The 21,533-nt window shown below is 45.8% G+C and overlaps 1 protein-coding gene across 2 annotated transcripts; it reads left to right on the top strand.

Annotated features, from left to right (window-relative positions):
• The first annotated feature begins 2,625 nt into the window (after window positions 1-2,625).
• Window positions 2,626-7,012, top strand: LOC109748746 (protein LAZ1). Of its 2 annotated transcripts, none has more exons than XM_020307768.4 (9): window positions 2,626-2,858; window positions 3,264-3,691; window positions 3,812-3,868; window positions 3,973-4,081; window positions 4,154-4,338; window positions 4,433-4,521; window positions 5,482-5,743; window positions 5,947-6,198; window positions 6,302-7,012. In XM_020307768.4, exons 2-9 carry the CDS (start codon window positions 3,530-3,532, stop codon window positions 6,623-6,625), a joined length of 1,440 nt encoding a protein of 479 aa, XP_020163357.1. In that variant the 5' UTR covers window positions 2,626-2,858; window positions 3,264-3,529; the 3' UTR covers window positions 6,626-7,012. The 2 variants fall into 2 exon arrangements, with proteins under 2 accessions (XP_020163357.1, XP_020163358.1); XM_020307769.4 differs by having other exon boundaries at window positions 2,728-3,036.
• The last annotated feature ends 14,521 nt before the right edge of the window (window positions 7,013-21,533 follow it).

Raw genomic sequence — 21,533 nt, 5'->3', positions numbered from 1 at the left:
TACTTTAAATACAAGGGATTTCATGCCCACCTTGGAATTGAAAACTTTGAACATGTACTTAAGTTGCTCTTGTTCTTCAATGAAGAGGTTCTGATCTTCCTCTTCAACTACATAGTCAGGCTCCACCTCTTCCTCCTCTTTCTCAGATTCTTCATCAACATCAAAGTCAATGTTGTCTTCATAAAGATCAGCATCTTCATCATCTATGTCATAATCACTGTCACTGAAATCTGAATCTCAAAGCACTACATCTTTAGACTGCAAATTAGGCTCTGCACCATCAGTCAGCAAGTTCTCTACTTCTGTTCCATCAGTCAACAAGTTTTCTGCTTCTGTTCCATCAGCTGCAACATCTGAAATTGGATCTTCAACATTGACTGAAATGAGGCTGTAAGGAGATGCTGCACTGGCTGCAACAACATTTGAGTTGGCCATTCTGACAGGACTTTGAACTGATGGCACTGTACATATCAAATCTTCCCTGGAATTATTGTTGAAATTTGAATGGTCGACCATGATTGCAAGCACTTTATGTTGAGCACTAGCTCCGATCATTTGTTGCACATCCTCATCACATCTAATTCTCACAATCCCATCTAAAATTGTTTTCTCAGGTCTGCACCAATAAATGATGTGCTCATTGACAGGATATCCCAACCATATTAGTTGCTCTTCAATGACTGCATATATATGAGAATGTGCTAGAATCAACATAATCAAGCACCTCCACAGAAGGGTTAAAGTACTCCATGTTATTTCTTGGTCCACAGAAAAGTCCACCATGCTCCAGTTCTATTGTAAAAAAGGAGTATCCACACTTTGTCCCATTGTTGAATCACACACTGTATCAAAAAAGTGCAAAATGTAAGCAGTGAATGTTCAGACATATGTAACTGAATTTTTAACACCGAAAAACCATAGGACTAATATCAAAACCATAGGCCTAATTTCACAAGCATTGGGACACCTTCTTCTTCAAAAGCACAACTGAAAGTTCAGAATTCTAGCACTAGCATAAATGAAGTACAAAGTTCAGAATTCTAGCACTAGAATGTATTTCCGCAAAGCTAGGACAAAACCCCAGGCCAAATTTCACAGGCATTGGCAAAGAATTTGCAGCAAGGGTGCATTCACACAAGAACCCTAGTTTCTTGGCGGAAACCCCTACTTTACGGCCCCAAACCCTAGACTAAATTCATTGCTCAAAAGTCTAGCTTTACTGCTAGGGAGCACCATATCCACATCTTAGCACTACACAACCATGAATCGACCTACAAACGCACGGATCTGCCGACAGGAAGCCGCCCGCTTAGCAAAAATTGGAACGGGACAAAGTAGGAACAGACAGAGGAGCAAGTCATCATAGTCTGGAGGGAAGATAGTTGGCGGGCGGACTAGGCGAGCGGATGAACTCCGGCGACGCCACCATGCTTGCTGACGTCAGCAGGAGCCGATCGCCCCGATGGAAAGAAGGGTGGAGGAGGGGGCGAATGGATGAGCCGCAGCCGATCGCCCCCGACAGAATTAATTCAGGTGCTCGTCACGCTCGAGGCGTCTCGCGGGTTGAAATCGATAGACAGCAGGGGGCTAAATGCAAAAAGTGCGGCGCTGACCGGCTCGGCCCCACTGGCTCCACTTGGCTGCTCGTGATTGGCAAATGACCAAATGTGCACACATGCAACAAGTTTTAGGAGCAAATAGTTTTTTTTTGCAAGTTTAAGCCTTCATTGGTTCATAGGAAGTGAGGTGACATGCATCTCAATTCCTATAGAGAAAGGGATGTCATTTGGTGCATAGGATAGGAATTTTTTCATTGAGTCTAAGTTAATGTTTTTTTCCTCAAAACGTGAAGGATCAATTCCTATCCTACATAAGAATAGGAATCCATTCCTACACACCAAATGACTTCAAAAGAATTATTCCTATGCAAATCATAGCCTATATAATTTCTATAAATTTCGTACAAAGAGGCCTTATCGATTTCAACCCGCGGGACGTGTCAAGTGAATGGCGCTGGTTAGGGACGGCAAATTTGACAATTTTAACCTGTGGATGAAATCATTTCACAAAATGAACTGCCTCTAATTTTTTTGACTCAGCTGATCTTTTTTAGTGGCGCCCGACACGAAGGTGCCACTCTACACTGTGCAACGCCTCATAGATAGGCGGTACACGCCTGGCCAGCATCGCACCTGTGTTATCCGAAAATTAGCGCCTAGCCTCTAGGCGTTGCACGTTGACTTAGTAAGTTTTAGGCAGTCCGGGGTGCGACGCTGGCCAGACGTGTAGCGCCTATCTGTGAGGCGTTGCACAGTGTAGTGTGGCGCCTTCGTGTCGGGCGCCACTAAAAAAATCAGCTCAGTGAAATTTTTTAGAAGCAGTTCATTTTGTGAAATGATTTCATTCACGGGTCAAAATTATCGAATTTGCCATCAGGGCCGATGCCGACCGTTGCAGGGGTGTGACGTGACGGGCCCAGAGCCAGAGGCGTGGATAACGTGGAAAGCGACCCCCCTCCCTCCGTCCAGAACGTTGGAAGGAACGGGGAAAACCATGTGATGTGATGTGATGTGATGTGATTGATGCTTGGCAGGTCAGGTCGCCGCGCCCGCGCCCGCGCCCGCGCCTGCCTCTGTCCCTGTCCCTAACCTGCGCGTCTCTCTCTGTCTCACCAGAGAAAATACGGGAGGGAGGGAGGATTGGAGCACCTAACCTTCTCCTCTCCTCGCCTCTTGTCTCATCTATCCTAACCTGACCTAACCCTCCCCCGATCTCTCTCGTCCTCGTCCTCGTCCTCGTCGTCGACCCCTCCCTCTCCGGCGGGCCGGGCGCAGATCCCCCAAATCCCTTCTTCAGAGGTACGCGCCCCTTCTCCCTCACCCTCTCATCCCCCACCCCCGCTCCGTCCACGGCTGCAGATTCGATCGTCGCCGCCAAATTAGGGCGAGGATTCGGCCCCCCGCTCCAGATTCGCGGGGCATTGCCCGATCCTCTCTTGCGCCCTCCCCAACCCGGCCTGGCTTCTGCGATTACCCAGTACCCCTCTCTCTCTCTCTCTCTCTCTCTCTCTCTCTCTCTCTCTCTCTCTCGCGAATATGGAGGCGATTAAGCTAGGACTCTGCTTCGTTTTTTCGATTACGAGCTGCTAACATATTTATTTTCCTCGAGTTGAATCGTGCCATTGCTCGTCCTTGCCGTTCGATCTAACAGAGCATTTGCCACCTCGTGGAAACGCCATCTAAAATTGTGCTTCATTCCTGCAGGTGACTGAATCCCACCGAGTATTATTAGGTGGAGGAAGGAACGAAAACAGGGCAGGCCACTCTACATTTTTTAGTCTCACCAAAACGTCTTCAGTATCAGCCAGGGGGCCGTGCATCGCTGCGATTTTTTTTCATTTTGGAACCAATTATGATGCTCTATGAACCGCAACCTGGAAGAGTAAATCCCGGTCACGAATGTGCGGGCGGAAGCGCAGGAGAGGGCGCATCAGCTTGAGTACAGTCAAGCACCAGGACAGACAGGGGCGATGGCAATGGCAATGGAATTGGCCGACAAATTGCTCCTGGTGCTCCGGAGCTACTCACTGCCTGTTTGGGCCACCATCATCTCGGGGCTCTTCGTCGCCGTATCGCTCTCGCTGTCCATCTACTTGCTCTTGAACCACCTCTCCGCCTACAAGAACCCAGAGGTCTGTTGCTTGCTATCATCTATTGATGTTGAATTTCTGTTTTTCCATACAGCAGGGTAAAATGTTTCTCGAGCTGTGTTCATGTTTGGGCTCACCGTTGCTGCATTTCTGCTTTTCCAGGAGCAGAAGTTCCTCGTCGGTGTCGTTCTGATGGTGCCGATATATGCAATCGAGTCGGTAAGGTGCTATAGCATGTCTTGTTCAGGTGTGCGGTCACAATGTTGTTGGCTGGGAGAGGTCGATCCAGCCGTTAACTGTTGTGTCTTATCCTACTGTTGCAGTATATATCATTGGTGAATCCAACAATTGGTGTAGATATTGAGATTCTGCGAGACGGCTACGAGGCATTCGCCATGTACTGTTTCGGGCGGTACCTAGTTGCGTGCTTAGGTACGCCTCTGTCTACCATTCCAACGTTATCATCCATGTCTCCGCGCTTCCTTATAATCTTCTTCATGCTAGGCGGAGAAGATAGGACGATTGAGTTTCTGAAGAAGGAGGGCAGTTCAGGTTCTGATGCACCACTTTTAGGCAATGCATCCGAAGAACGACATGTGAACCACCCTTTTCCGATGAATTACATGTTGAACCCATGGCCCGTTGGCGAATGGTTCTACTTGGTAGTTAAGTTTGGCCTTGTCCAATATGTAAGCCGCTCTTTAGCTCCCATTCCATTTGATTTTGCAGCATCTGACCTCTGATGGAAAATCAAACTAATCTGTTCCCCTTTTCCTTGGATAGATGATAATAAAGACAATATGTGCTCTTCTTGCGGTGATTCTTGAATCCTTTGGGGTGTACTGTGAAGGAGAGTTTAAATGGAACTGTGGGTAGGATACATACTCATGAGGCAACCCCTCTTTTTTTTTTCACTCAACAATCCTTGCATGAACTCGTCTCATTCAGCTATACTGCCATTGTACTACTACCTCTGCTCTATTCAAATGATGTTTTAGATTGTGACGCTCAGTTAATGACTTAATGTACACACAAGTGTTTGGATATGCCACTTGTAAAACATATTACATGATTTTTCATTAAACGGGCTTTACTCTCAGTGTATTTAAATAATAAAAGCGACATTAATAATCACAAATAACTGTCATCAAAGCCGTTTACTGGAGACACTTTCAGTGTCCAAAATGACAGGTAAAAGAAAACAGAGCTCGTACCATTTTGTTGACAAGTCTTTATTCTAGTGACATCCATGGTCTGCATCAATATTTATGAGAAGATTGTATGGTATATCAAACCCTGTATCCAAAATTTAGTTGTTCTGCAGCTGTCATTCAGTTACAACTTGGAACATTCATGTTACCATATACTCCCTCTGTAAAGAAATATAATAGTGTTTAGATCATTACTATAGTGATCTAAACGCTCTTATATTTCTTTACGGAGGGAGTATTTGTCAAATTTAATACAAATAGCAATGAATGGCTTGATTTTTGGCATCAACTTTTCCTCATTAGCACTTATAAATGATGAATCTAACAAGCTGCATGGGAAATTTGGAATACATTTATGCTATCTTTGGTTTACCAAAATAACTAACAGCAAGTTTTACCTGTTCTTTCCTCACCTCTGCTTTCATATGTACTGCTAGCATCATGGAACCTACTCATGCATCTAATGATGTTTAGTTAAACAAACATTTTCTTGCTACTGATGAACTAGTTCTGTCGGCATGTGGTAGGACCGGTGAACCTGTTCGTGCATCTGATGATGCAGTAGTTTCAAACTTTAAATGCATTCTCTTCGTACTTACGAATTGCTATCTTATTTACCAGGTACTCTTACACTGCCATGGCTCTCAATTTCAGTCAGTCATGGGCCTTATACTGTCTCGTTCAATTTTACGCCGTCATAAAGGACGAGCTAGCCCATATAAAGCCCCTAGCAAAGTTTCTGACATTCAAGTCTATTGTGTTCTTAACATGGTGGCAAGGTGTGGCAATAGCGTTGCTCTCCAGCTGGGGCTTGTTGAGAGGCCCTATAGCTCAAGAGTTGCAGTTCAAGTCCAGCATTCAGGACTTTATCATCTGCATAGAGGTGGTGACATGTTCCTGATTATACCACTTCAATTCCTTACATGATGCTGACAAATCCTTGTTTAAGCATGCTTGCATTCTCAGTTTTGCAATAATCCTAACGAAGTAATATATATTTGTAGATCAATAGGCCTCAGCCCTGTCCCATTTTCCATTGAAAATGAAACAAAGTAACCGAAGTTATTTTTTTATCATCAAATACAGATGGGTTTTGCTGCTGTTATTCACCTGTACGTCTTCCCTGCCAAGCCATACGAGCTAATGGGCGATCGTTACGTTGGAGATGTTTCAGTTCTGGGAGACTACGCTTCAGTTGACTGCCCTCTAGATCCAGACGAAGTTAAAGATAGCGAGCGCCCAACCAAGATTAGGCTTCCCCAGCCAGATGATCATGTCAGATGCTCCACTGCTATAAAAGAAAGCGTCCGCGATGTTGTACTCGGAGGAGGCGAATATGTAAGGAAAAGCTGTTATTTGTTCTGTTACCCCCTTCAGCCAAAGTTTCATTTTGACCAACTGTAGCTAAACCTGAAACACCTTATCTGACTGAACCTCGCAGATTGTGAACGACCTGAAGTTCACCGTCAACCACGCGGTGGAGCCGATCAACGAGAAGATCCACCAGATATCGCAGAACATGAAGAAGCACGATAAAGACAAAACAAACGACGACAGCTGCATCGACTCGTCGCGATCCCTGCACAGGGTGATCAGTGGGATCGACGACCCGCTCCTGAACGGGAGCCTCAGCGACAACAGCGGCCCCAAGAGAGCGCGGAGGCAGCAGCGCAGGAGGTTGGGTGCGGGGATCAGCGGCGAGAGCAGCGACCATGGGCTGGGCGGGTACGAGATCCGGGGACACAGGTGGATCACAAAGGAGTGAGGATCAGGATCGACGCCCGGTCTGCTCTGCAGTATCGAATACTTTCCGAACTGAAGCACGGGCTGCTCTGGATCTTCAGGACTGCTAAGCCTGAAAGGCAGTGACCAGATCACCTAAATTCTTGATGAATCCAGGAGTCAGTGCTTGCAGAAGCAAGATATGTGTCATCACCCCACGACACGGCGAATCGATTTCTTGGCTGACTATTTCAGCCGCTGATGACGTTGAATCTCACATATTGAACAGTATAGCAGGATTACTACAGCAAAGTGAAGGATCGTCATGACAGGTTTCATACATTATCGTTCGTAAACCTTTTGGATGAACATTTCTTCTGTAATGTAGTACAGACTAATAAGATATAAAAGGATTAATAGATGTTTCATCGATGAGGCGTCAGGTCTTGCTCAGTTGTCACCATTGTCGCACTGTTATTATGGCATGACCCGTCGGAGCAGATGGCGAGGTGTTTATCACCATTGCCTGAAGAATATTTCGGAGTCGGTTTTTGAGCCGCGCGATCTGAATCGAACGGCGATGTGCTTTCTCCTCAGCGCTGCCCTGTCTCCTGGTTTGCCCTGTGAAGCCGCTCGAGGAGGCCTCCGTGGCGGCCGCCGCTCCAGCGGCATCTCCGGCTGTTGCAGCAGCCGTCCTTCCGCCGTCTACATCGCCATCCCGGGCTGCTGCCGTCGTTGAGATCAAGGCACGAGCAGGGTCGTGCACTTGGGCTGCAAGCACCATCCCGGCTGCTGGCGTTCTCCCTCGACCGCGGCCGCTCCCGCCAGCTTGCAGATTCAGGAGGGAGGTTGGGGGTGTGAAGGCCTCGTGCACGCCCCATCTCGATCCTACGTCGACATTTGCTTCTGTCCGGACTCATGCCGCCCCTGCTGCCCCGACGAATGGAGAGGATGGGCGCTGTGAAGAGGAACTGGCTCTGTCGCTGGCCGCCAATGCAAAGAGCACCGTTGTTGCCATGGGGCGCGAGCCCGAGCCCTGTTGCCGGCCCCTATGGCCCCGGCCAATGGAGACGACGAGGGCTGTGAAGAGGAAATGGCCTTGATGCTGCCCGTCAATGCAAAAAGCATCATTGTGGGCTTGGGCGACGGGCTGAGTAGTGCACCGGGAGCTGTGTTGTGGGCCTCCACTGCTGACAACGATGACGAAGAGGAGTTGGTCCCCAAGACGCCGTCGGCTGGCCCTTGACTCTGAAGGGATTTGCATGGGCCATGACACAGACACCAGGGAAGGTTGGCAGGAGGTGCTACCGCGGCGCGGCCCGCGTCGGCCGACTTCGTCGCCATCCTCGATGATGGCTCCTCGCCCCATCCCTGCTTGGCTCCACGGTAGATGCTGCAGATGCCTTGCTTATGGGCATCGTGCGGCTGTTTGTAGAGATCCGTTGCGGTGCTCCCGTTGTTTGGAGAATGGTCATTGTGCGCGTGAATGTCGCAACCCCTGCCGTCCTCTGAGCTCACTACCATGCCTTGATGTGCCACATGTGTCCCGCCTCAGCGCCGTGCATCGTGTTGCTCCTGCTTCATGTGAGGGTTCGGTGAGATCCACACTCCCTTCCAAGGCGCTTCACCGTGGGTCTTGGGCGTCTGCTGTCTCTGCTGCTGCTGGCTCGGCAATCCCGTCTGGGCTGATGTTGCAGTCCGCACTGGCTGATCATACTACACTGTTGCAAGGTTGTGTGGCGCGGGTTGAGAGCTTTTTGGAGAGAGCGGAGGTTGCCCTAGGTAGACTATCCCTTGTGCCGACTCTGTTGCAGACCACTCTGACGTCACATTCTCCTTGTGCGGTCGGTGTTGGCTCCGCGGAAGACAGGGGTGAGGAGTTGTATGGCTCTTTCTCCCCTCTTGTTGGAGTCCATTCATCGTCGGTGTCTACCTTCCCTCCTATGGTGTCTTCCACGGAGGGCGAGTCCATCGCCGTGCTTCTGGCTCTGGTGCTGCAAATCATGCCCGAGCTTAGGGAGCTATGCCGAGTCTATCAGTAGAGCATACGAAGGTGGACATGTCTGCGGCCTCGAGTGAGGGACAAGTTTCGCCTCTGTCAAGTGAGCAGTTGGAAGTTCCTTTGGTTGATGATGCTAAAGGGAAGGCAGCTGCAATTTCATGATGGGTAGTGCTCAGTGTTTCTCGTGTTGTCCACGTGGCTTTGGTCTTTTGAGTCGTACTTCCTCCGTCCGAAAAAACTTGTCCCAAGCTTGTACATTAAATGGATGCATCTAGCATTAATTTAGTGCTAGATACCTCCATTTGAGAGACAGGCTTTTTCGAACGGAGGGAGTAGAAGTGTTGATGGTTGTGGTTGTTGTGTGTTGGGAGCATTTGGTGGGTGTCTATGTGGTTGTGAGAGTGACTCTCTTTTGGAGTGTCGCTTTTGTAGTGTTATCGGTTTTCGCCCGGTTTTCCGTAAGTTAACTGGGCAATTCTTTTCTTCTTCATTAATCGATGAGGCAATCATTTTGCCTCCGTTTCGAATAAAAAAAAAATTCAGGCAACTTGCATACAGCAAATGTTTGTTCCTTTTTGCCATCTGGAGGTGTGGGTGTATGAACTATGAAGCGGAGACAAGATGGACACGGCTTGCTGTCTGTTCATCTCCGTTGTTTGTAAGCTTTAGACGGATGACGAGACGAGCAGCCACCATGCAAAAGTGCCCAACAGGAACTTCATCACCATCAGATGGACATTGGAAAAACAAACAGTTGGTGCAAAAAGCCACTTTTTTTCATTGGATTTTTCCTAAGTTGAGTGTTTATTAAAAGCAAACCTTGTTTGGCTAGTAAGGACATCAGCCACGTAGAACTCCGACACCTTTGGTCCACCCAAAACCCCATCATAGGTAAACATCTTCTGAGTAATAATCTGTTTAACTTTCTTAGCCCCCAAAAAACTAGGGTTTCTTTGCCTCCCGCCGGCGCCGGCGTCGGTCCGCCCCGTTTACCGTGCCCTTAGGGTCATGGGGACGGAGTGGATCCCGGCCCTTGCTGGTGGGAGGGCTCCGTTTTTAGATTTTTTTGAGATTTGTTAGGGTTTGTGTCCTACTCAGGAAGGCGAGACGGCGGCGACTCCCTGAAAATGGAATAAAGGTCTCCTCAGCTAGTCCCCGTTCTGGTGATGCGTCTAGCATCGTCGGTGGGTGTGTGAAGGTGTGTCTCCGGTGGATCTGCCTCTGGTGGATTTGCTCGGATCTGTTCGTCGTTCGTCTTTGTTCGTGTGTCTTCAGGTTGGATCCTTCTTACTTACACTCTTCATCGGCGGCGGTTGCTGTTCTGGTGCGTTGGTTCTACAGGGCCTTAGCACGACGACTTCCCGACTGTCTACTACAACAAGGTTTGTCCGGCTCCGGCGAGGGAGGGGCGATGACAGCAGCGCGCCTTCGGCTTGCTTCAGTGCTTGTAGTCATCGCTAGGTGGTCTACGGATCTGGATGTAATTTTTATTATTTCTAGTGTTCGTTATATTACCATAATTGAAGATGAATAGATCGGAAGTTTATCAAAAAAAAGTAATAATCTGTCACATGACGCACCCAACCCTCTCGAGACTCGAGTGAAAAGATCAAAGATCATCTCACAAGTAACCAAACGAGAGCGTTGAATGTTTTAGCTGTGGTGCAGCCTAGCCTTGCAGCAAACATCAAAGCAGACTTGTGCATGGACAGCCCGGCCAGGAGACCTGAGCCTGAAAGCCCGGCATCTGGGCCGGGCTCGGGCTTCACTTTCTTGCCCAAAGCCTGTCCCAAATAGCCCGAAATGACCATATATTTTTTATTCAAAATATAGGTATAATAAATTAATATAATAACATGAATATTATTATTTTAATTAAAAACAACACTGTTCATGTGTTTTGGGCCGGGCGAGGCCGTGCTCAGACTTGGGATTTTCACTTTGGGCTTTGCCAAGCCCGGCCCAGAAACCGGCCCAGCCTGGGGTATGAACAGGTCTACATCAAAAGAACAAGCCTCCAAATTATACGCTTTGTCTCAAAGAAAGTATGCGCTTGCCGTTTTTTAGCTTCTTCAGACAGTACTGTCAATCCGAAAACAATATATTCGGTTGGAAAACACGAGTGCTACTTTTTGGCTCCCGAGCTCCAACAAGCCCTCCATTCAAAATAATAATCGGAAGTATATTTGTGATAAGTTAAGAAATCCAAGAAATCTAAATTGTATACATCGGAATGCAGTATGACGCCCCTACATTTTATGAAAAGAAACTATTTTCCCAAACTACAAATGCACAAAAAAAAACGGAAATATAATATACTAGCAAACATCGGCAACATTCTTTTTGAGAAATCGGCGGAACCACCGTATTTGTATTAGGAGGAAGTTAGGGATATGTATGTTCTTTCTGTTAGACAATCCCAGGTCTTTGGTTCAATTACGTCGCCCCTCACGGGCGACACGGGGTAAACCTAGCCGTCGGCGCCGGTAGCCCACCCCCTCCGCTCAAACCCCGCGTCGCCGCTGCCGGAGGGCCCGCCGGCGAAGCCGCGCCGGTCCCTGGGATGGCGGCGGCGGGGCACTTCCGCTCTCAACATCGCACCCCGCGGCTACATCACCCCCTCCCCCCCCCCCCCCCCCCCCCCGAGATCTGGTTCCGGCCAGCCGGGCTGCGGCGGGGCGGATCGCCTCCTCCACCACGACGAGCTGGAGGAACCCCCTGATGGCTCCAGATCAAATCTGGCGGACCACCCTCTCATGGCTCCAGATCGGATCTGGCTGACCATCCTCTGTCCATGGTCTGTGTGTCACAGTGTGCCTTTGGCAGAGGGTTAAAGATTCGCGGCGGTTCTCTGTCGACACTACTCCGGTCCCCCGCCTACTCCCTCGATCGGGGGTGGTGGTTCTGGCATCGTGGTTGCTGTCGCAATGTTGCTCGTTCCACTGCGGCGGCTACTTTTGGCGGTGCATCTTTCATGACATTGCTCCGACCATGACGGTCTCTGGACATGTGGGGTTGCCGCGATGAGGTGGCCTTTTGCGTGTGCGGTGCGGGCCGCCGTCGTTGCGATCCTCAGTTGATGGTGGTGATTTAGATCAAATTGGCCAGACGGTGGTGACTGCTGACTCTTCTGCAGTGACTTCCTCTGGATCCACGACAGCGAGGTTATCGAAAAGACTTCAGGAGGTGTTATCTCTTGATCCGGTGGATGACTTTCTGTGGTGTGTTACAAACTATGGACAACGACTTGACGCACATGGATGTTTTGTGTGGCGGCGGCGGTCAAATTGTAGCTGCTGGTATTGCGGAAAAGTGGTGGCGACAACACATGGGTGGCTTTGATGGTGGTGTTGTGAGCACCTGGTCTCGAGCTCCGGGGTGAAAGCCTAGGTCAGACCCGAGTGGTCATACCTGGCAATGGCGATGTTTTCTATGTCGTTACCTTGTTGGAGGCATTGTTCGGATATGTTCAGACTATCTTTTAGGGTGAAAACTTTGATTCCGGCCTTTGTGGTTGGATCCGGCAATGGCGGCGCTTGAGTGTCGCTTCCTTCTTGAAGGCGTTGCTGTTGAAGAACATCGGCCTCCATGTGATGTCAATGGTTGGTGCGGATATGGTCTTAGTTGTAGTTTGTCCATTGCTGATCTGATCGCTTTGGAGTTTTTTTCCTTTTTATTTTCTCTACTCCACGCCTTTGCATAGCTTTTGGTCTTCTGACCTTGCTAGTTATTGGCGTTTTTATTTTTTTGATGTGTGTGTTGGGTTGGCTGTGTGCATTCTAATTATGCAGAGGCCGGGTGTGTGCTCATATTGTATCTCCTCGATGCTCCATTTGAGTCAATAAAACTCACCCTTTATCGAAAAAAAATGTATGACTCGATCGGATCCCATGAACAACGTACATTCGCAGCAGCTACGGAGCGCAATCCAAGCGAACAAGGTGGCTGAGCTATGGCACGGTGTTGCATTGTATCGGCGTGTGGTGGCTGCTTATGATTTGATTAGTACCACATCGCCCGCGGAGGCCGCCTCGGAGCTGCCTATAAGCCGGGTCCCGGCCAGAGCGTTCACCACGCGGCGAGCGTGGTAGAAGCAATTTCAAACAGACAAATTAGTCAACTTGTTATGGGAAGGTGACTCTCTCATTTCTGCGGGGGTTCAAGTGAAGTTGCATGGCTTCGCGGCTTTTGCCATGCGCTTCCGGACTGCCGCACATGTCACACCGCACCCCGTCACGGATGTGCGTAAGCTTTTAGTTTTTCATATTCATATTTATTTTTTAGCTCTATATACTTTCAAATATAAAAAACACGTTTACGCTGGAAATTGGAGCCTTTTCATTTTTCCTTCTTATATTGAATTTTTAACTTCTATATACTCTAAAAAAAAAACAAGTTCGCGCCAGAACTTGAAGCTTTTTCGTTTTTCCTTTTCATATTGAAATTTCACCTTCTATATACTTTCAAATATATAAAAAAAGTTCGCGCTAGAAATTGTTCAACGGCTATCATCACCAACATAGTTCATCATCATAAACAGAGACGATATCTTTCGGATCTGGGAGATTATGCTTCGGTTGACTGCCGACAGCGAGCGCCCAACCAAAATTAGGCTTCCTCAGCCAGATGATCACGTCAGATGCTCCACTGCCATAAAAGAAAGTGTCTGTGATGTTGTACTCGCAGGACGCGAATATGTAAGGAAAAGATGTCATTTGTTCTGTTACCCCCCTCGCAGATTGTAAACGACATGAAGTTCACTGTGAACCACGCGGTGGAGCCGATCAATGAGAAGATCCACCAGATATCCCAGAACATGAAGAAGCATGATAAGGAGAAGAGAACGAATGACAACAACTGCATCGACTCGCCATGGTCCCTGCACAGGGTGATCAACGGAATTGATGATCCACTCCTGAATCGTCAACTCGGACTCCCCTCTTCTGACAATGCCTCTGCTGCATTGTCCCCGGCTTTGGGTGGCCCTAGGGCCGCCCTCCGAAGTGCGCCTCCTCTCCTCATCGACTGAACCAAATTCAAATTTCAGGCAACTTAGAGCAACTCCAACGGGGCGACTAAAACTTCAACGAAGACAACCTCGATCCAACCCCTCACCCGTAGAGGCTATGTGGAAACCCAATAAGGCTCATGCCAAACCCAGCCACCCGCATTGAAGGCAGCGCAGCTCCAACTCTGACGGACAGCCCCGAAGGAGAACCATGCACGGCTGGCGCCGTGGAAGACCACCGAATAGACCACCTGCTTCGAAGGAGCTCCCAAGGAGAACCACACATACAAGGTAGTGAAGTAAAATAGGGCCTCTTGTCCAGTCATCATGCCAAAGAAAATTCTTGGTTCCATCTCCCATCATGGTCTTCTTCTAAGCAGTAAAGTGATCCATATCAATATTTGAGCATGGGAGCTGGGATCCTACCCATGACCTCTTAGGGTTCAACCATTGATGCTAATGACGCCACAACTGGAGGGCATCATGTCCAAACAGAACCTATCAAGGTCGGTAATATCCAAACCAAGGGAAAATCTTCCAATTCAGAGGGGTTGACCTCTAGTCGTTAGAAACTATAGGAGATTCTATCAACCAATGAGCATGCCATCTCGGGAGAGGGACCACATACATAATATAAGTTGTTGAGGACGTGAAAACTAACTAGGTGGAGTGTTCCTCTTGGTCCTTGCAGGTTCTTTACTTTCCATCCTTGTAGTCTTCTATGGATCTTGTCATGAGCGGTTGGATATAATTTTATCATAGCTTTTAAGTACAGTGGTAGACCAAGATAACCAATCTTCATTGGGAAGGTAGTGAGCATATCCTAGAGGTTAAGACCTTTGTATCAGATGGGGAAAACTTTAGTTTTTGGAGAGACTTGTGACAAGGCTAGCTGGTGGTTTCTCCAAATCATTTCAAAATGGCATTAACCGTAAGTAGCTCTTCATTATCCTAGGTATCAAATATTCCCTCATCATTGGCGTAAAGTGATTTTTTTATCAAACCATCAAAGCCTAGATCAACTAGAGGATCCCCCCCCCCCCCCCCACACACACACACATCCGAAGCCAGGTGAAATTGCATATAGCCGCCATGTGTGGTTTTGGTAATTAATTACCATACATATGGACTAATGATTTTAGCAAGATACATTTGTAGGAACATTCCATATGTGTTGCTTCAAGATTGCTGGATTCGAGGGTGAATTTCATCAAGATAATGATATGCTTTGGGTTTTGTGATGAACTGAAACCCCTATGAACTAACTTTCATGAAGTTACATATAAAGAAATGTTCCATCAGAGTGCATTTGATGGATTTGTAATAAATGCCAACAAGATATGGATCAAACATATTTATAGAATGTATTGAACAGAAGAATTCAAGATAAGTCCATGGTGGGCTTGTATGTAGAACCATAATTGAACAAGTCTTGGTGCAAATGGTTCAAATGAATGATTCATTGTGTCCGTCAAGTGAGTGTCTAGAGCATGAACAAGATTGAGTGGTGACCAAAATGATGTCAAGGGGAAACTCAATATGGTCATGGGAGAATTGAGTCAATTATGATCAAGTAGTGAAGCACTAAAGTGAAGTTGATTTTTCTCTTTATAGTATACTAGGTGATCGAATTGAAGTGTTACAATCCCAATATCATTTAACAACAAAAAATATGTTCAACTTTTGATCCAATCCATTCAGTTATGTACTCATAGCTTCTTCGATTTATGAACCATTGGTCGCCCGTACTAGTGCGCACAGATTGGGTAATGCATCGGTGTTACGCGACAAAATCATTTGCCTTCTAAATCCGAGAATGATTTTAAATAACCAAGTGAAATGGTTCAGTTCTTATTCTATGCTTGATTGGTTCAGGTTTTATTGGGCTAAGATTTTTGAGTTTTTTTTGTTTGGGTATGTGGAGGAACCGGCTTAGGTATGGTTGGTTATGGGCTTAAACAGTTTGGTGTATTAGGGGCTACAAATATGGGTCCAAACCAGTTTCTGGTATTTGTTCGTCGCCTCCAACTCCCAGTGAGCAAGCGACCACGCTAAGAAAAGAGAAAGCCATCTCCTTCCTGACACCAGAAACTGAGTTACTTAGAACAACACAAGTAGCATGTCAGGAGGGAGGGGGTACTAAGAACAACACAAGCAGCATGTAGTTGTAACTTGCATGATCTCAAGCCTATGCGCATGTAGCATATTATGAACTTGTTCATCCGGATGCCATGTTATTTAACACATTAATTTAGACGGAAATGTGGGTGTACACCAGCCACTGCAAATCCGATTTGATATTTTTTTTCTTGTGTGATTCTTGATGCCTGACCACTTTTGTACATGTCATACCTAGTAGTCTGACATGTGGGCCCTGTTGGCACACCCACATGTAGCTACAGTGCCCACACATGAATGACCAGGCAACACAACACTAACCCAATCACACATCAACACATTGTTTTCAGCTGGCAACAACATAATATAAGCCGAAATTGCATGAAAAACAGCAACCAGGGACCAATTATTTTTTTGGCTTTCAACATTGGCAACTCTCTCATGTACTTTAACATAAAGATATGATTAAAATATGATATGATCATGATTTGTATTTTTCTGTCTGATGATTTCTCCATCCTTCATTTACCTTTGTCTTCAGATATGCAATCTTATTTCACTTGTTTTCTTCGACTTCTACCATGCTTAGCTCTAAATATTTAATACTTTCTAATTTGTCGTCTTACCAATGATCACTTATTTTGATCATGAACATGGTTGTTGCCTAATCATGACTGTTACCTAATATCATCAATGAAACTTGAGCAGTTCAACAACCAGAAAGCTAATTGTGTGGTGTTTGCTGCTCATGTGGTTCATTTTATATAGTAAAATTTATGCTATTTGATCTGATTGGATAGCATTTTCTCTGCATAGTTTGGGAATTATTGGTCATCTTTACTTATCTTTTCATACAATTACAGTATCATGTATCGCTCTACATATCATGTATCGCTCTACAATTATAGTATATGTTCATATAACATAAAAACTAGTAATTTATATTTTTGTAGATGTAGGATTCCACATATGTGCAATATTCTTTATGTCAAGCTATGAATTCAGAAATGAACATTACCTTCTGTTTTGTTTGCTAATTGAGACTTCATCCTTTCGGTTGATTATATTCATGGCTGCTGGGTTTGTTCATGCCCGTCTTCATAGATACAAGATTTAACAAGTCTTCACATATCACCCAAGAAGCTGCATTTGTTCGTGGCCGTGCTTGAGAAATGTAACATGTTATGCATCTTAGACATTATTAACTAATCTATAATACCTGAATAGTTCATTCCCACTATGTTATTTCTCTTGACATGCAGCCTATCCACATCAGCAGCACTGCCACGTCAACGATTAGTTAGAGACTTACATATGGGACCAACCACAGTTCAAAACAGACATGTTTGCTTCAGTTTCTATCTCTTGGACCCACGAGAGAGCCTCCGCACGTCATCCAGCCCAGCCCATCTCCCCCGCTTTCAGAGTCTTAAACGGACGAGGGTAGAAATAGAAAAAAACTCCTGCAGTACCACCGCTCATCCAGCACAGGGCAACCCAATCTGCCCATCGTTCTCCCGCACGGCCGCCGGTCCTCCCGCGCAGGCGATACCAACCCAACCTGACACCACTGGAGCGCCGCCGATTCGCTGCCCTCCTCCTCTCTTCCATCCAGTTTCCTTCTCCTCCCGTCGCGCGCTGCACGCCCACGGCGACCACACCTTCGCGCCTCACATGCGCGTCGCCGCCGCTGTAGGCCTCCTCTGCAGCCCGGCCAAATCTGGCTGCCACCTCGAGGTCAGTGCCGTTCCTCACCGCGCCATGGCCCCCGCCCTCGCGCGCGCGTCGCCCGCCTCACAACACACCGTCCGCTCGCGCTACCCGTTGATACGTCTCCAACGTATCTATAAGTTTTTTATTGTTTCATGCTATTATATATTCTGTTTTGGATGTTTAATGGGTTTTATTATACACTTTTATATTCTTTTTAGGACTAACCTATTAACCGGAGGCCCAATCCAAATTGCTGTTTTTTTTGCCTATTTCAGTGTTTCGAAGGAAAGGAATATCAAACGGAGTCCAAACGGAATGAAACCTTCGCGAACGTGATTTTCGGAACAAACGTGATTCAGAGGACTTGGAGTGGACGTCAAGAAACGAACGAGGAAGCCACGAGGCAGGGAGGCGCGCCTGCCCCCCTGGGCGCGCCCCCACCCTCGTGGGCCCCTCGTAGCTCTCTTGACCGATCTCTTTCGCCTATATATACTCATATACCCAGGAAACATCAGACACGGAGCCAAAACCCTATTTCCACCGCCGCAACCTTCTGTACCCGTGAGATCCCATCTTGGGGCCTTTTCCGGCGCTCCGCCGGAGGGGCATCGATCATGGAGGGCTTCTACATCAACACCATAGCCTCTCCGATGATGTGTGAGTAGTTTACCTCAGACCTTCGGGTCCATAGTTATTAGCTAGATGGCTTCTTCTCTCTCTTTGGATCTCAATACAAAGTTCTCCTCGATCTTCTTGGAGATCTATTTGATGTAACTCTTCTTTTTGCGGTGTGTTTGTCGAGATCCGATGAATTATGGGTTTATGATCAAGATTATCTATGAACAATATTTGAATCTCCTCTGAATTCTTTTATGTATGATCGGTTATCTTTGCAAGTCTCTTTGAATTATCACTTTGGTTTGGCCTACTAGATTGATATTTCTTGCAATGGGAGAAGTGCTTAGCTTTGGGTTCAATCTTGTGGTGCTCGATCCCGGTGACAGCAGGGGAAACGACACGTATTGTATTGTTGCCATCGAGGATAAAAAGATGGGGTTTATATCATGTTGCATGAGTTTATCCCTCTACATCATGTCATCTTGCTTAAAGCGTTACTCCGTTCTTATGAACTTAATACTCTAGATGCATGCTGGATAGCGGTCGATGTGTGGAGTAATAGTAGTAGATGCAGGCAGGAGTTGGTCTACTTGTCACGGACGTGATGCCTATATACATGATCATACCTAGATATTCTCATAACTATGCTCAATTCTATCAATTGCTCGACAGTAATTCGTTTACCCACCGTAATACTTATGCTCTTGAGAGAAGCCACTAGTGAAACCTATGGCCCCCGGGTCTATTTACCATCATATTAATCTCCCGTCAACAAGCTATTTCTGGCGCCGTTTATTTTTGCTTTCTTTACTTTTAGTCTTTATTATAAAAATACCAAAAATATTATCTTATCATCTCTGTCAGATCTCACTCTCGTAAGTGACCGTGAAGGGATTGACAACCCCTTTATCGCGTTGGTTGCGAGGTTCTTATTTGTTTGTGTAGGTGCGTGGGACTTGAGCGTGGTCTCCTACTGGATAGATACCGTGGTTCTCAAAAACTGAGGGAAATACTTATGATACTTTACTGCATCACCCTTTCCTCTTCAAGGGAAAACCAACGCAGTGCTCAAGAGGTAGCAAGAAGGATTTCTGGCGCCGTTGCCGGGGAGTCTACGCACAAGTCAAGACATACCAAGTACCCATCACAAACTCTTATCCCTCGCATTACATTATTTGCCATTTGCCTCTCGTTTTCCTCTCCCCCACTTCACCCTTGTCGTTTTATTCGCCCTCTCTTTCCGTTCTCTTTCTTCTCGTGTTTCTTGAGTTTGCAGCCATTATGTCTGAATCCGGGGAGGCCATCGTTAATGAAGGCAATAATGATAACATGGGAAACTTTGATGCTTTCGATGATCCTCTTGAGGAACCTACTATCTTGCATACTAAAAAGTTCTGAGTCGGTAGTGGTAATATCATTGGGAAAGGAGTTATTCAAGATTTCTTTACTTGTGTCGGTGCTTTGCCCATCATGGGTGGCTCTATTCTTCATAGAACTAGTAGCCTTGCGGATGCGATATCTTTGCTCGTAGTTTAACTTGAAAGGCAATTTCTTCATATGCATCCTTGCATACAAAGAATTTTCCTAGAATTTTCTAATATTGAGCATTCTTCTGTTAAGCGTGCCGCTACTATCTTTTTGGCTCATGATTTCAGATTTATAATGAAAGAGGCTAGAGAATTTTTTGCACATTATAGGGTAGATGCTAGTCATCCTCCCATAGAAGCTATCCTTTTTAACCAAGAAGACATGATGCGTTTACAATCTTTGGATCATGCTGCTTATAATGAAAATCTTAGAAAGAAGGTTCCAGCCGATGTTCCAATTGATAGAATTTCTGAGCTTAATGATGATTTTGCCATTCAGAATAATGGGTTAGGTTTTTCTCTTGAACAAAGGCTTGTGACTTTTTGCCAAAAAAATGCTTGTAATGATGATTTAGTTGTGGAATATAAGGGGCCAAAGGAGGAACCCATACCTCCCGAGATTGATCTTGGGGACTTTTGTCCCATTAAATTTAGCCATTTTGATTATTTTTGCTTGCCTCAAAGAAAACTTGCTGCTGAACGTAGAGAATACGAGAGAAGTTTTCATGACTTGCCGTACCATTATTATGGTAATACTTAGATCTATCCTTGTTTTTATGCCTAGCTAAGGGCGTTAAACGATAGTGCTTGTTGGGAGGCAACCCAATTTTATTTTAGTTTTTTGCTTTTTGGTTCTGTTTAGGAATAAATATTTGATCTAGCCTCTGGTTAGATTTGTTTTTGTGTTTTAATTAGTGTTTGTGCCAAGTAGAACCAATAGGATCTTCTTGGATGATAGTTATTTGATCTTGCTGAAAAAGTCAGAAACTTTCGGCTCACGAAAACAATTGTTTAAACTCACCAGAGCATGATAAATTACCGATTCTTTTTGCAGTAGATCAGTACGCAAATTGTACAGGTTGTCCTAGTTTTTCAGGATTTTTGGAGTTCCAGAAGTTTTCGAAAAAATCTGATTAGTACAGACTGTTCTGTTTTTTGACAGATTCTGTTTTTCGTGTGTTGTTTGCTTATTTTGATGAATCTATTGCTAGTAAAAGAGCTTATAAACCATAGAGAAGTTGGAATACAGTAGGTTTAACACCAATATAAATAAAGAATGAGTTCATTACAGTACTTTGAAGTGGTATTTTGTTTTATTTCGCTAACGGAGCTCACGAGATTTTTTGTTAAGTTTTGTGTTGTGAAGTTTTCAAGTTTTGGGTAAAGATTTGATAGATTATGGAACAAGGAGTGGCAAGAGCCTAAGCTTGGGGATGCCCAAGGCACCCCAAGGTAAAATCCAAGGACACCAAAAAGTCTAAGCTTGGGGATGCCCCGGAAGGCATCCCCTCTTTTGTCTTCAACCATCCGTAACTTTACTTGGAGCTATATTTTTATTCACCACATGATATGTGTTTTGCTTGGAGCGTCTTGTATGATTCGAGTCTTTGCTTTTTAGTTCACCACAATCATCCTTGCTGTACACACCTTTTGAGAGAGACACACATTATTCCGAATTTGTTAGAATACTCTATGTGCTTCACTTATATCTTTTGAGCTAAACAATTTTGCTCTAGTGCTTCACTTATATCTTTTAAAGCACGGTGGTGGTTATATTTTATAGAAATTATTAATCTCTCATGCTTCACTTATATAATTTTGAGAGTCCTTAGAACAGCATGGCAATTTGCTTTGGTTATGAAATTAGTCCTAATATGATAGGCATTGATACGTCTCCGTCGTATCTACTTTTCCAAACACTTTTGCCCTTGTTTTGGACTCTAACTTGCATGATTTGAATGGAACTAACCCGGACTGACGCTGTTTTCAGCAGAATTGCCATGGTGTTATTTTTGTGCAGAAACAAAAGTCCTCGGAATGACCTGAAAATCAACGGAGAATTATTTTGGAATTAATAAAAAATACTGGCGAAAGAATCAAGGCCAGGGGGCCACACCCTGTCCAC

This window comes from Aegilops tauschii, chromosome 7, assembly GCF_002575655.3.
Source record: "Aegilops tauschii subsp. strangulata cultivar AL8/78 chromosome 7, Aet v6.0, whole genome shotgun sequence".
Lineage (NCBI taxonomy): Eukaryota > Viridiplantae > Streptophyta > Magnoliopsida > Poales > Poaceae > Aegilops > Aegilops tauschii.
The sequence above is the reverse complement of the archived record's forward strand: the minus strand, read 5'-3'. Positions and strand labels throughout refer to the sequence as shown.

Bases quoted from the DNA above. Each gene is read 5' to 3' on its own strand.
- LOC109748746 (XM_020307768.4), top strand. From the start codon at position 3,530: ATGGCAATGGCAATGGAATTGGCCGACAAATTGCTCCTGGTGCTCCGG. The intron at 3,692-3,811 runs GTCTGTTGCTTG...CTGCTTTTCCAG, and splicing joins CCGCCTACAAGAACCCAGAG to GAGCAGAAGTTCCTCGTCGG. The intron at 4,522-5,481 runs GTAGGATACATA...CTTATTTACCAG, and splicing joins GAGTTTAAATGGAACTGTGG to GTACTCTTACACTGCCATGG.